This window comes from Scyliorhinus canicula, chromosome 19 (genome assembly GCF_902713615.1).
Source record: "Scyliorhinus canicula chromosome 19, sScyCan1.1, whole genome shotgun sequence".
Lineage (NCBI taxonomy): Eukaryota > Metazoa > Chordata > Chondrichthyes > Carcharhiniformes > Scyliorhinidae > Scyliorhinus > Scyliorhinus canicula.
Genome location: NC_052164.1, coordinates 93,645,319 through 93,660,858, shown reverse-complemented (window position 1 = coordinate 93,660,858; position 15,540 = coordinate 93,645,319). Strand labels below are relative to the sequence as shown.

Sequence of the window (15,540 nt, the reverse complement as noted above, 5' to 3'; positions counted from 1 at the left end):
TTTTTTAGAGTACCCAATTAATTTTTTCCAATTAAGGGGCAATTTAGTGTGGTCAATTCACCTACCCTGCACATCTTTGGGTTGTGGGGGCAAAACCCACGCAAACACAGGGAGAATGTGCAAGCTCCACACAGACAGTGACCCAGAGCCGGGATAGAACCTGGGACCTCGGTGCTGTGAGGCAGCAGGGCTAACCCACTGTGCCACCGTGCTGCCCTACACCATGGTTAATGAAAAGAGCCAAAGCAATGGTTAATTCCAGTGGAAGAGTGGCCGTCCACATTGGATAGGTACATGGATTATGGTAGAATAATGGAGTGTAGATTAATTTGTTCTTAAAGGCAGCACGGTAGCATTGTGGATAGCACAATTGCTTCACAGCTCCAGGGTCCCAGGTTCGATTCCCGGCTTGGGTCACTGTCTGTGTGGAGTCTGCACATCCTCCCCGTGTCTGCGTGGGTTTCCTACGGGTGCTCCGGTTTCCTCCCATAGTCCGAAGATGTGCAGGTTGGGTGGATTGGCCATGATAAATTGCCCTTAGATTATCATGGAATTTTGGACACTATGATCAAACTAGGACAAAAGTTCGGCACAACATCGTGGGCTGAAGGGCCTGTTCTGTGCTTTATTTCTCTATGTTCTATGTCCTTTCCAAGATAGTGAAGCTGTGCAGGTTTGGTGGATTGGCCATGCTAAATTGCACCTTAGTGTCCAAAGATGTGTAGACTAGGTAGGGTTACGGGGATAGGGCAAGGGAGTGGGCCTAGGTAGGATGCTTTTTCAGAGGGCCGGTGCAGACCCGATGGGCAAGTGGCCTCCTTCCGCTCTGTCGGAATTCTATGACCCTTCCTCAGAGCTGAAGCGAGGTAGAAATGTGATGGGGGAATCAAAGTGGAAGACAAGAGTTCATGATCGGAAGTCGTTGAACTCAATGTTAAGTCCAGAAGGCTGTTACCTGCCTAATCGGAAGATGAGGTGTTGCTCAAGCAGTTTGCGTGGGCTTCACTGGAACATTGTAACAGGCCAAGGATGGATATGTTGGCATGAGGGCAAGATGACGAGTTGAAATAGCAAGCGACTGGGGCCTTGTAGACTGAGCGAAGGTGTTCCACAAAGCACTTAACCAGTCGGCGATTAGTCTCCACGATGCAGAGCAGTGAATGAAGGAGAGAAAGCTGAAAATGCAAGTGAAGCGCTGTTTAATCTGGATGGCATGTTTGGGGGCTTGGAATGGTGAGGTGATAAAGGGGCAGGCGTTACACCTCCTGCAATTGGACAGGAAGGTGCCGTTCGTAAGGCATAACCTGTTGGGGTGATAGAGGAGTGGTCCAGGATGTCAGGGTAGGAACTGTCCCTATGGAATGCTGCTGGGGGAAATGAGGGGAAGATGTGCTTGGCGGTGGCATCTTGCTGGAGTTGGTGGAAATGGGGGAGGATGATCCTTTGAAAGTGGTGGCTTGTATGGTGGAAGTGAGGACAAGAGGGGCCCTACCCTGGTTCTGGAAAGGAGGGCAAGGGGCGAGGACAGAGGTGCGGGAGATGGGTCAGCCATGATGAGGGCCCTGTCCCGCATTTCAGAGTGGGAACCGCTGCTCAGGAAGAAGACAGGCACGTCGGAAGCGCCATTGCGAAAGGTGCCATCATCGGAACAGATGCATCGAAGACAGAGAAACAGGGAAAATGGGAAGGACTCCTTGCAGGTATGAGGAGCTGTAGTCGAGGTGGCTAAGGGAGTGTAATGAATATTGGTGGTTAGACTATACTAGGGGCTGTTTAGCTCACTGGGCTAAATCGCTGGCTTTGAAAGCAGACCAAGGCAGGCCAGCAGCACGGTTCGATTCCCGTAACAGACTCCCCGGACAGGCGCCGGAATGTGGCGACTAGAGGCTTTTCACAGTAACTTCATTTGAAGCCTACTCGTGACAATAAGCGATTTTCATTTCATTTTCATCACCGGAAATGGAGCCAGAGGGGTGAAGGAGGGAAAGTGAAGTGTCAGAGGTGAACCCTCTGAAGGTGAGAGGGTGGAAATTGGAAGGAAAATTGACAAAATCTTTCCAGGTCCAGCTAGGAGTATGAAGCGGCACCGATACAATCACTGATGTAACGGAAAAAGTGTTGTGGCAGGGGCATGGGTAGGACTGGAACAAGCAATGTTCCACATGACCCCTAAAAAGACAGGCATAACTTGGGCCCATGGCCACACATTTTATTTGGAGGAAGTGAGACAAGTTAAAGAAGAAATTGTTCAATGGAACGTGAGATACAGTCATGTGTGCAAGGAAGAAGCGGTGGGCCCTCAGATTCTCCTGGCAGGGGATGGTTGTGTAGAGGGATTGGACGTCTATAGTGAAGAGAGGGTGGTTAGAGCCAGGAAACTGGAAATTTTTGATGTGACGGAGGGCATCAGAGGAATCACAAATGTAGGTGGGAAGAGACTGGACAAGGGGGGGGGGGGAGGACGCAGTCAAAATCGTGAGGAATGATTTCAGTGCGACAGGAGCAGGCTGATATGATGGGCCTACTAGGGGCTGTTTAGCACAGGGCTAAATCACTGGCTTTGAAAGCAGACCAAGGCAGGCCAGCAGCACGGTTCAATTCCCGTACCAGCTCCCCCCCCCCGAACGGGCGCCGGAATGTGGCGACTAGGGGCTTTTCACAGTAACTTCATTTGAAGCCTACTTGTGACAATAAGCCATTTTCATTTCATTTCATACTGGGACAGTCCTGTTTGTAATTTTGCAGAGGATGTAGAAGCGGGCTGTGCGGGGTTGGGAGACGGAGGTTGGACGCTGTGAAGGGAAGGTCTCCAGAGGAGATGAAGTCGGTGACGGTCCCGGAAACGATGGCTTATTGTTCGTCAGGGTCCAAGGGAAGGTAGAGGAAGTGTATAATAGTTGCCGCCGTGCTTCTGCGAGGTAGAGATCCTTACACCAGACGTCCTTACATATCATTTTGTCAGCAGGCTTGATAACCAAGTCAGGACCAGCTCAAATTTACCGTAGGCAGTGGAATAATAACTAAACTAATTAACAAATGAACTAATTAAATCGGTAGCCCCTTACAGAGGTGCTTTAGTTGCTCTTTTGTTACAACACCCCTATAAGGGGCTACCGATTTAATTAGTTCATTTGTTAATTAGTTTAGTTATTATTCCACTGGCTTACACAAAAGTGGTAACGAGAGAGCGGGAGTCTTTGCTCCGTGTATGATGTTGCAGCCCCTTTTGGATTGGCTGAAGCGAGCTGCTCCTCAAATTTGGCTGAACTTCAGACCCTCAGTCCCGACCTTTGGTCACCCGATACAGAATGGGGGGGGGTTGCAGTGAGGGTGGAGGATCTCCATGTTAGCCTGCTCCCTGGGCCTGCCCAAAGTGGTCATTAACAGGTCCAGGCAGCTGGCCTGACTGCCCCTCTTCTGCAACTATGTTAGAGGTCGGGTATCCCAGGAGAGGGGGTATGTCTCGTCCGCCAGTGTACTGGGGTCTCCCGTGACTGGTAGGCACTCCTGGGGCTGGAGAGCGTCATCGGCCTCCAAAATGACAATTTAATTTGACTTCCTTTTAAAGTTTTGTCTTTTGTTACCGTGCCCCCTTTTCAGGGGCTGTCAATCTAATCAGTTCATTTGTTAATTAGTTTATTTTGGTTGCATTGTTTGAGTCAAAAGAGTATAAATAGAGACGGATGGGACACTGGATTGGTGGGTAGGGAGCACACATGCTGCATTCTGCGAATGAACCTATTATCAAGAAAAGTATTAATGAGATGTTTCATAGTTCACCAGTTAGCTTAAGCTCGAGATAACACCTTTCCGACTCTTGATGGCCGGACACCCACCGTCCCTCATCCAAAAGATCGTCTTTAAGTGAAAACCTAACACCGCACAGACTGTGGAATCAATCCTCTCTGTGCGGGCAACCACCGGGTTGGGCAGTGCGTTTACCTGATTGCGCCATCAGGGAAGTTGAACAGCTTAAAAATAAATGATTGACATTTGGCTTCAGGTAATGGAGACACAAATAGGCAGCTGGAAGGAGGAGGCGGAGGTGAGTAAGGAACTGGTTTGGAACGGGCAACGGGCCAGTGGCCAACCAACAGGGTGCAGAGTTTAATACTTAAATGAACAGAATGTTGTGTGGGGTGGGACGAGAGCCAGGGGTTAATGGTTGAAAGCCTAATCTCCGTGAATGCAGTCTGACTGGATTTGGAAATTATTTGACCACGTATTCAGTTTAGAGTTTAAAGGTTTACATACAATCGCCTGGAGCTCCCTGATGGTCCATCAGTAAATTCGTCCCCCAGCATCAAACTCCAAAAGGAAAATTACCTGTGAAATATCAGTAAGAGCGGTGTTTCATAGGCCAACTGAGCAGATTGGTAAAGAAGATCAGTGTCGAGCTTGACTGGACCTGGTACATGGTTGGGCCCCTCCTCCACCTTCAGGTACCAAGAGGATGTTGGCGACAGTGGATTCCCATTGGATTGATCCATGATTCAGCTTGGCACGGTCCTGCAATGGTTTACCAATGTCTGATAGTTGGGTGACAAATGGAAAGTTTGATGTTGTGATTCACAATGGTACACTAAGCATGGCCAGAAACCATGATCAAAAAAAGCCAGGTTCGTGGGCCTGCCCAGTGTAATATTTTAAGAATTATATAGTTGTCGTCAATTGCAAAGTACTCAAAAGCAGGACGAGGCTTGCATGATTCGTTGGTGTCTTGATATCATCTGTTAGTTAAGATTTCCTTTCTAACCATTTGTTATTTATGTCCCCGCCCTCTCTGCCCCCCCCCCCCCCCCCACTTTGACGCAGGGTCTGTTGGCAGTGAGAGTACTGTGAAAGAATTGCTGCTGACCCCATACCTGTGGGTCCTGAACATTGGCTACCTGGTGGTGTTCGGGGTGAAGACATGTTGCACTGACTGGGGGCAGCTCTTCCTCATTCAGGAGAAGGGACAAAGTGCACTTCTAGGTAAGACAACCTGGACTGTGAAAGCAGTAAGCAGCTTGCCGAATGTTGATTTGCCCCTTTGTTGTCCTCGATCCGGAGAGGATGTGTCAGAAGTGTAGCTTTCCCAAACCTGCCGAGACAAACGGTCATTGACCTGAAACGTTAACTGCGTTTCTCTCTCTCCGCAGAAGTGGCCACACCTGCTGGAATTTGCAGCATTTTTCATTTTTATTCAGAGTTTCAACGTCCGTCTTATTCTGCTGCTTGTCTCGCTTTGCTGGTGTTGTTTGAGGATGGGGTGTTGGCCAGGGGAGCTGAACGAATCCTTGGAAGCCTTTGGTTCTTTCCACCCCCTGCCCTATGGCCTTCAATTCTCACTGCACCATTTGAATACGCAATCTTCTCCCCCACTGAACGGAGGGTGTTGGTGACATTTTACAATGCAGAAGGCATTCTACAGAAATGCCAGTTGTCATTGGCGATGGTGTGGTAACTGATATAGGTCAACGCACCAAGCAAAATCACAAACTCAGTGCTGCCCCCTATGGTTGAGCTCATTCAGTGCTGCCCCCTCTGGATGAGCTCTCTCGGTGCTGCCCCCTCTGGATGAGATCTCTCGGTGCTGACCCCCTCTGGTTGAGCTCACTCGGTGCTGCCCCCTCTGGATGAGCTCACTCGGTGCTGCCCCCTCTGGATGAGCTCACTCAGTGCTGCCCCCTCTGGATGAGCTCACTCAGTGCTGCCTGTAGTGATCTGTATAGTGTTTGTGTGTAAAGAGTTAACATCCATAAGCAAGTGCTAGACAGCCACTAGATGGCAGCACTAGAGATGTTTATAAAAAAACAAACTCAAGGAGAGCTCCCACCTCTTCGTGTTTGAAGTGACTAGTGACCAGAGGTGGAGAGAGAGATAGCTCAGAGTGCAGGTGCAGTTAATCATAGTTAATATATATATAGTCTTGTTAATTTAATCTAAAGTTTAGTTGTTGAACAGAGAACAAACGCATAGTTAAATTGTTATTGTTACTCAATAAACAGTATTTGCTTTATTTGAAGACTTTGAGTGTCAATGAATATCGGGCGAATGACCATTCTGGCAGAAAGCAAATGAGTAAGAAGATATTACACAATGTAATATAACACACTGCCAGGAGTAGTAGTATAATATAACACTGCCCCCTGTGGATGAGCTCACTCAGTGCTGCCCCCTATGGATGAGCTCACTCAATGCTGCCCCCTCTGGATGAGCTCACTCAGTGCTGCCCCCTCTGGATGAGCTCACTCAGTGCTGCCCCCTATGGATGAGCTCACTCGGGGCTGCCCCCTCTGGATGAGCTCACTCAGTGCTGCCCCCTCTGGATGAGCCCACTCGGTGCTGCCCCCTCTGGATGAGCTCACTCGGTGCTGCCCCCTCTGGATGAGCTCACTCAGTGCTGCCCCCTCTGGATGAGCTCACTCAATGCTGCCCCCTCTGGATGAGCTCACAGTGCTGGCAAGGAAGGAAGCCTGGAGCCTCCTGACTTTATTACTTTTTAAACACTGTATATTATCATTTGATACTTGCAGGTAGCTCATTCATGAGTGCGCTGGAGATTGGTGGCCTTCTGGGTAGTGTTACCGCTGGATGTCTCTCGGACAGGGCTGTTGCTCGGGTATGTATTCACAGACTCCCGTTGGACTGCTTTGGGTGGGTGATTGGGTTGCACTAGAGATCTGTAATGTTCAATAATCTGAAACTGTATGTACTGTTTTCCATAGGATATAGAATGCAAACAATACAGAAGGAGACCATTCAGTCTCTGCTGGCTCTCTGCAAGAGCAACTCAGCCAGTGCCACTCCCTCCCATGCCCTGCATTATTTTTTCCTGTTCAGGTTTTGTCCAGTTCATTTTCAAAATGCCTCCACCACACTCTCAGGCAGCCCATTCCAGATCTCAACCACTCGTTACGTTTCCAGGGAAAAAAATACTTTTTTTTTCATATCCCTTTGCTTCTTTTGACTGGAACCGTTGCGGTAAATCCTTTTCCGCACCCTCTCTTCAAACCTTCCCATCCTTCCCAAAGTGCCGGAAATGGTCACTGTACTGCAGTCGAGGTTTCATCTCTTTGCTGGCTACTCCCACTGAACTTAAATGGGTAATAAGATAATTGACACATTCAAGGTATTTGTCCAGGACAGTTTGAGCCAATGATGGTGAGTTACTATTTCATAAGAACATAAGAACTAGGAGCAGGAGTAGGCCATCTGGCCCCTCGAGCCTGCTCCGCCATTCAATGAGATCATGGCTGATCTTTTGTGGACTCAGCTCCACTTTCCGGCCCGAACACCATAACCCTTAATCCCTTTATTCTTCAAAAAACTATCTATCTTTACCTTAAAAACATGTAATGAAGGAGCCTCAACTGCTTCACTGGGTAAGGAATTCCATAGATTCACAACCCTTTGGGTGAAGAAGTTCCTCCTAAACTCAGTCCTGAATCTACTTCCCCTTATTTTGAGGCTATGCCCCCTAGTTCTGAGATTTAACTGGACTGAGTCAGGGAGCTCAGCGCGACCCATATCTTTGTATCTCTTTTACTTTTGCCCTCACAATATTTTGTATTCTATGTTTCACATCGTGCGTGTTTTGTTTAAAATGATTGTACCTTGGGGACTGGCCGTCCTGAAATTTGGGTTGGAATTTTGCTTCCAGTTCCCGTGGGAGGGTGGGGGGTAGTTTCTCTCCTTGGGGGCTCCCTGTAGTTCCAGCAGTGGCCACTGCACCGGGTGGCGCTGCTGGGACTGGCGAGCTGCTGCGCTGACAGGCCTCGGAGGAGGAACTACCTCCCTGCTGGAGGCGGGAGTCCCCCGCGGCAAGCCAATTAACAAAGACCGTTAAATCGCTGCGGGTCGACCTGGCCCCAGCGGGAGCCGGCTCACCTGCACCTTTTTCAGTTGGTGAGAAAAATTCTAGCGATACATTTTAGTTGAGCCCAGAATGGTGAAATAAAAATTTACTCTCCACGTAAGGGTCTTTGTGTGAAATTGTGCCCAGTCGTAAGTTAACTTAGGTACCAAAACCTTCGACTCCTACAATAAGGCCTTCAGGGTAGCTGCAATGAAAACTGGCCTAGTGGTGAGGTTAAAAACACATTGTTATAATGTTAGAGGGTGAGCTTTACTCTTTATTTGTCTCTAATATTTCTTCACCTGGGAATGTTTGCCAAAAGTTATTAAATGTTCCATATTGAGCAGTTTCATTAACTCTATTGTGGCTTTGAAAAGGGAGTCATTCCTTACTTTTGTAAATAAACAAAATACTTTTTAAAAAAAAAAACAAACCTGTAGTTTCTGCTGCTATCTTCCAGCACGGCCTTCGAAGTCGCGGGAATCCCCGACATGGACTTCTGCTCTCAATGATGGCTGGAATGGCGATATCAATGTACCTGTTTCGAGTCACGGTGACTGCAGAGTCTACCAAGGTAACTAGAAAAGAGTTTGATTCGTGGTCCTCTTTTAAGCCGAACATTGTCCCCAGATGTTGCGATGTCTGAGGTCTATCCCACTCCCTGGTGGACTGCGGTGTGGGATGGTCTGGTGACTCTGATTCTGATGGGTCTGTCAAACTATTCTCTCTCCTCTGCCTGACCAGTCCTCTTGTGTGCATGTGGATCCGTCTAGTGCCCCCACTGAGCCTATCAGCGAGACGCAGACTGCAGTGATGGTGGGCCGCCCCACCCGTCCAAACACTTGGCCTTATGCCCAATTGGATTCGTCTCAAATTTCAGCAACTTCTGATTTTTCTTTATCATTTGTTCATGGGACGTTGGCGTCTCTGGCTGGGCCAGCATTTATTGCCCATCCCTGAGGGCATTTAGGAGTCAACCACATTGCTGTGGGTCTGGACACACATGTAGGCCAGACCAGGTCACAAGGGCAGATTTCCTTTCCTAAAGAAACATTAGTGAACCAGATGGGTTTTTACGACAACCGGTATTGGTTTCATGGTCGTCATTAGACTTTTGATTCCAGACCTTTTATTGAATTCAGATTCCACCAACTGCCCGGGTGGGATTCGAACCCAGGTCCCCAGTGCATTACCTTTGGCCTCTGGATTGCTAGTCCAGTGGCAGTACCACCACGCCACTGCCTCCCCTGATTCCTCCTGTTTGTGTTTACGTGGGCTGCTTCCTTCCCTTGCAAAGTCGACAGCGCCCCTAGCGTGATTGGTATCGATGGGGGAGAAATGATGATGTGACAATAACAGACCTGGATTGGAAAGGGTGGGACTGGATACCAAATGTTCCCAGATATAACCTGTTCAGAAGAATTTTAGGAAGCAGAGAAAGGAGGGCTGGCAGTGGAGATTAAGGATAATATTCCAATGCTGAGTTGATGAGGCATATAGAATTCTGGGCTTTGTAAATAGAGGCATAGAGTACGAAAGTAAGGAAGTTCTGGTGAATCATTTGCACCAAACTATAAGAAGGATGTGAACACCTTGGAGAGAGCAGATTTATGAGAATGATTCCAGGGGTGAGAGATTTGAGTTACACTGCTGCATTGGGAAGCCGGGGTAGTCCTCCTTCAAGAAGGTTGAGTGGAGGTGTTCAAAACCATGAGGGGTGTGGACAGAGCCGAGGACCAGAGAACCCAAATGGAAGGTTAATATCAAAGGGAGCCTTTTTTTTGTTATTTTTTAAAATTAATTTACAGTGCCCAATTATTTTTTTTCCAATTAAGCAGCAATTTAGCGTGGCCAATCCACCCACCCTGCACATTTTTCGGTTGTGGGGGAGAAACCCGCGCAGGCACGGGGAGAATGTGCAAACTCCACACGGACAGTGACCCAGGACTGGGATCGAAGCTGGGTCCTCAGCGCGTAGGCAACAGTGCTAAACACTGCGCCACCTTGCCGCCCCAAGGGAGCAAAAGCTGTCGAAAAAGGTTTCCATAAAGAAGGAAGCCATTCGGCCCATCGTGTCTGCACCAACTCTCCGAAAGATCATCACTTAGGCCCACTTTCCCTCCCCATCTCCACAACCCCGCGCATTGATCACGGCCAGTTTATTTAACCCGCACATCTTTGGATTGTGGGAGGAAACCGGAACACCCGGAGGAAACCCACGCAGACACTGGGTGAAAGTGCAAACTCCACGCAGACAGTGACCCGAGGCTGGAATCGAACCAGGGACCCTGGCACTGTGAGGCAGCAGTGCTAACCACTGTGCCACCTGTACATATGCAGTGAATGGTTAGAATCTGGAATTCGCCGCCTTAGAGTGTGGGGGACGCAGATTCAGTTGAGCCTTTCAAAAGGGAATTGGATAATTAGCTAAAGAGGAAAGATTTGCTGGGCTACGTGGAAAAAGGGAGGATGTGGGAGTAACTTAATTGCTCTTACAAAGAATCTTCACAGACTCCTCGTGTGCTGTGAACGTTGTATGATGTGTAACCCGGTCACAGAGTGTCTTGTGAGAAGTTGTTTTTTGCTGTACTCTTCTTTGCCTCTCAGTGATGTTCTTCCTCTTTATTTCCTCAGGGGAATGAGCTCTGGACATTAATCTCCTTGCCTCTGACTCAAATCACCAACTTGACTGCAAATGAGGTCTCTCCCTCTCGCTCTCTTCTCCCTTGCAATAGCTTGCTACCCCCTGCCTTGCCTGTCCTCTTTCTCTGTGCATCCATTTCTAAATCCTTGTTAAATTAATTTTTTTAACATCTGCAGAAACCTGTTTGTAAGAACATTCCTTCAGAGCTTACAATGAATGATTGTGTGTCAATTGCAGTGACTTGTGGTTCTGTATGTAAAATGCTGTAGATTTGAAATGTACAGAATTCCTTTGAAAAGTTTTTTAAAAATAAATTTAGAGTACCCAATTATTTTTTCCAATTAAGGGGCAATTTAGCGTGGCCAATCCGCCTACCCAGCACATTTTTGGGTTGTGGGGGTGAAACCCACGCAGACACGGGGAGAATGTGCAAACTCCACACGGACAGTGACCCAGAGCTGGGATCGAACCTGGGTCCTCAGCGCCGTGGGCAGCAGTGTTAACCACTGCGCCACCATGCTGCCCTATTCCTTTGAAAAGTTGATCGACTTGTAAATGTGAGAACGTTTTTTTGTTAAATACAGAAGGCTCAAACGTATACCTCACCTCTTAGAACATAGAACATAGAACATAGAACGATACAGCGCAGTACAGGCCCTTCGGCCCTCGATGTTGCACCGACATGGAAAAAAATCTAAAGGCCATCTAACCTACACTATGCCCTTATCATCCATATGCTTATCCAATAAATTTTTAAATGCCCTCAATGTTGGCGAGTTCACTACTGTTGCAGGTAGGGCATTCCACGGCCTCACCACTCTTTGCGTAAAAAACCCACCTCTGACCTCTGTCCTATATCTATTACCCCTCAATTTAAGGCTATGTCCCCTCGTGCTAGCCACCTCCATCCGCGGGAGAAGGCTCTCGCTGTCCACCCTATCTAACCCTCTGATCATTTTGTATGCCTCTATTAAGTCACCTCTTAACCTTCTTCTCTCTAACGAAAACAACCTCAAGTCCATCAGCCTTTCCTCATAAGATTTTCCCTCCATACCAGGCAACATCCTGGTAAATCTCCTCTGCACCCGTTCCAAAGCTTCCACGTCCTTCCTATAATGAGGCGACCAGAACTGTACGCAATACTCCAAATGCGGCCGTACTAGAGTTTTGTACAACTGCAACATGACCTCATGGCTCCGGAACTCAATCCCTCTACCAATAAAGGCCAACACACCATAGGCCTTCTTCACAACCCTATCAACCTGGGTGGCAACTTTCAGGGATCTATGTACATGGACACCGAGATCCCTCTGCTCATCCACACTGCCAAGAATTTTACCATTAGCCAAATATTCCACATTTCTGTTATTCTTTCCAAAGTGAATCACCTCACACTTCTCCACATTAAACTCCATTTGCCACCTCTCAGCCCAGCTCTGCAGCTTATCTATGTCCCTCTGTAACCTGCAACATCCTTCCGCACTGTCTACAACTCCACCGACTTTAGTGTCGTCTGCAAATTTACTCACCCATCCTTCTGCGCCCTCCTCTAGGTCATTTATAAAAATGACAAACAGCAACGGCCCCAGAACAGATCCTTGTGGTACGCCACTCGTAACTGAACTCCATTCTGAACATTTCCCATCAACTACCACTCTCTGTCTTCTTTCAACTAGCCAATTTCTGATCCACATCTCTAAATCACCCTCAATCCCCAGCCTTCGTATTTTTTGCAATAGCCGACCGTGGGGAACCTTATCAAACGCTTTACTGAAATCCATATACACCACATCAACTGCTCTACCCTCGTCTACCTGTTCAGTCACCTTCTCAAAGAACTCGATAAGGTTTGTGAGGCATGACCTACCCTTCACAAAACCATGCTGACTGTCCCTAATCATATTATTCCTATCTAGATGATTATAAATCGTATCTTTTATAATCCTCTCCAAGACTTTACCCACCACAGACGTTAGGCTCACCGGCCTATAGTTACCGGGGTTATCTCTACTCCCCTTCTTGAACAAAGGGACCACATTTGCTATCCTCCAGTCCTCTGGCACTATTCCTGTAGCCAATGATGACCTAAAAATCAAAGCCAAAGGCTCAGCAATCTCTTCCCTGGCTTCCCAGAGAATCCTAGGATAAATCCCATCCGGCCCCGGGGACTTATCTATTTTCACCTTGTCCAGAATTGCCAACACTTCTTCCCTACGCACCTCAATGCCATCTATTCTAATAGCCTGGGTCTCAGCATTCTCCTCCACAATATTATCTTTTTCTTGAGTGAATACTGACGAAAAGTATTCATTTAGTATCTCGCTTATCTCCTCAGCCTCCACACACAACTTCCCACCACTGTCCTTGACTGGCCCTACTCTTACCCTAGTCATTCTTTTATTCCTGACATACCTATAGAAAGCTTTTGGGTTTTCCTTGATCCTACCTGCCAAAGACTTCTCATGTCCCCTCCTTGCTCGTCTCAGCTCTCTCTTTAGATCCTTCCTCGCTTCCTTGTAACTATCAAGCGCCCCAACTGAAACTTCATGCCTCATCTTCACATAGGCCTCCTTCTTCCTCTTAACAAGAGATTCCACTTCTTTGGTAAACCACGGTTCCCTCGCTCGACCCCTTCCTCCCTGCCTGACTGGTACGTACTTATCAAGAACATGCAATAGCTGTTCCTTGAACAAGCTCCACATATCCAGTGTGCCCAACCCTTGCAGCCTACTTCTCCAACCAACACATCCTAAGTCATGTCTAATGGCATCATAATTGCCCTTCCCCCAGCTATAACTCTTGCCCTGCGGGGTATAATTATCCCTTTCCATCACTAACGTAAAGGTCACCGAATTGTGGTCACTGTTTCCAAAGTGCTCACCTACCTCCAGATCTAACACCTGGCCTGGTTCATTACCCAAAACCAAATCCAATGTGGCCTCGCCTCTTGTTGGCCTGTCAACATATTGTGTCAGGAAACCCTCCTGCACACATTGTACAAAGAATGACCCATCTAATGTACTCGAACTATATCTTTTCCAGTCAATCTTGTCTCCCCTAAGTCCTGTCACCAGTTACAAGGCTGTCAGGAGTATAATGAACACCCAAATTCGTAACCTCCACCACCTAGGAGGAGGACGACAAGGGCAGCAGGCGAATCACGAAGTCGCGTCACCCTGATGTGGACACGTGTCCCCATACCCTCATCGTTACTGCGTCAGAATTGTGAAACACTTCACTGAGCAACACGAGGAGCACTGTCACCACATGGACTGCAGAAGTTCAACCGTCTTCCAGGGCTGGAGGTGTGCAGCTCCAACCACACTAAAGAAGCTCTACTACACCATCCAGAACAACACAGCCTGCTTGATCAGCTCCTCGTCCACCACCTTAAACATTCACTCCCTCCACCACTGGCGCGGAGTGGCGTCGGCATGCTCTATCTATATCACTACAAGATGCACTGCAGCAACTCCGCAATGCTCCTTCAACACTCCCCAACCTGTGACCTCGACCACCTCAAAGGACAGGGGCAGCAGATACCTGGGAACACCACCGTCTGGAAGTTTCCCTCCAAATCACGGACCAACCTGACTTGGAAATATATTGCCGTTTCTTCCTTGTCGCTGGGTGAAATCCTGGAACTCCCTCCTCCCTAACTGCACTTGGGTGTACCTACACCACACGGACTGCAGCAGTTCAAGGCGGCGTCTTACCACCACAGTCAGAGCAATTAGGAATGGGTAATAAATGCTGCCTCTCATCCCGTGAATGAATAAATAAAAATGTTGAAAATCAAATTACTGCAATTCAAATGGTCTCCATCATGATCATTTTCTATTGGTTCTGCAACTCCTTAATTTGTCGAAGCTGTACCAAAATGGCATTCTGTGACCGTGATAGTCCAGTTAATTCCTGTCCTTTCAGGGCCCTTCCTGACCATTTTGCAACAATAATACTGCCAAAGTAGCATAATTAAACAGAAAGTGGTTATTTAGCAGTAACCTGTATACGCCCAAATCCGTAACCTCTGCCACCAAGGAGGACGAGGGCAGCTAGCTAATCCCGAAGTCCCATCACCCTGATGTGGACACGTGTCCCCATACCTTCATCGTTACTGGATGAGAATTGTGGAACACCTCACTGAGCAACACGAGAAGCACTGTCACCACATGGACTGCAGAAATTCACCCGTCTTCAAAGGCAACTAGGGATGGGCAATATATGGTGGCCTTACCAATGATGACCATATCCTCCATGAAGTTTTTTTTAAAGATTCAAACTGGACAATCTTGAAATGAAATGAAATGAAAATCACTTGTCACAGGTAGGCTTCAAATTAAGTTACTGTGAAAAGCCCCTAGTCGCCGCATTCCGGTGCCTGGTCGGGAAGGCCGGTACGGGAATTGAACCGTGCTGCTGGCCTGCCTTGGTCTGCTTTAAAAGCCAGCGATTTAGCCCTGTGCTAAACCAGCCCCATTATACTTCTTTTTAACCCCTTTCTCTTTCCTCCTAGCTATGGATTCTATCCTTGGGAGCCATGTTTGGCTTTTGTTCTTATGGGCCAATCGCATTGTTTGGAGTGATAGCCAATGAATCTGCACCGTCTAACCTATCTGGGACATCACACGCTATTGTGGCTTTGATGGCAAATGGTAAGTTAAGAAATGCGGCGAAACGGTTAACAGGAGGCTTCAATCTTCACCCCGTGGAGCCTGACAGCGTCATCACTGTCCTGCTCCATAGGCATCAATTTAGATTTCTGTTGCAGAGATGAAGGTTTAATATTGGACGCGATTCAGCGGTCTGGTTTTGGGCGCGTTTAGCAGGGTATAAACTCTGGCTGCGGCACCAAGACTCACCCCGCTATTCAACTGCACTTTTTTGGTCTCTGGTCGAGGGCTTACTTGAGTCATTTCCTGCTGGCGAGCTCCTGACCCTTGGGGGGGGGGGGCCCCACAAGACCAACCCCTCTGCCCCCCCCCCCCCCCCCCCAACCTGGTAAGGATCCCCCAGCAGTGCCAACGTTCCCGAGTGCCAGGATGTCACCCTGCCT

At 48.0% G+C, this 15,540-nt stretch overlaps 1 protein-coding gene across 6 annotated transcripts in view; it reads left to right on the top strand.

The window, feature by feature from the left end:
- Positions 1-15,540, top strand: part of slc37a4a (solute carrier family 37 member 4a) — a 34,736-nt gene that overhangs the window by 12,368 nt on the left and 6,828 nt on the right. For 4 of the 6 annotated variants that reach the window (XM_038778899.1, XM_038778902.1, XM_038778900.1 and 1 more), the window contains exons 5-9: positions 4,816-4,974; positions 6,519-6,604; positions 8,301-8,414; positions 10,475-10,540; positions 15,001-15,139. In XM_038778899.1, coding sequence (XP_038634827.1) covers positions 4,816-4,974; positions 6,519-6,604; positions 8,301-8,414; positions 10,475-10,540; positions 15,001-15,139 — 564 coding nt within the window. The remainder of the gene's footprint in view (positions 1-4,815; positions 4,975-6,518; positions 6,605-8,300; positions 8,415-10,474; positions 10,541-15,000; positions 15,140-15,540) is intronic. The other 2 variants (XM_038778903.1, XM_038778901.1) reach the window with 1 other exon arrangement.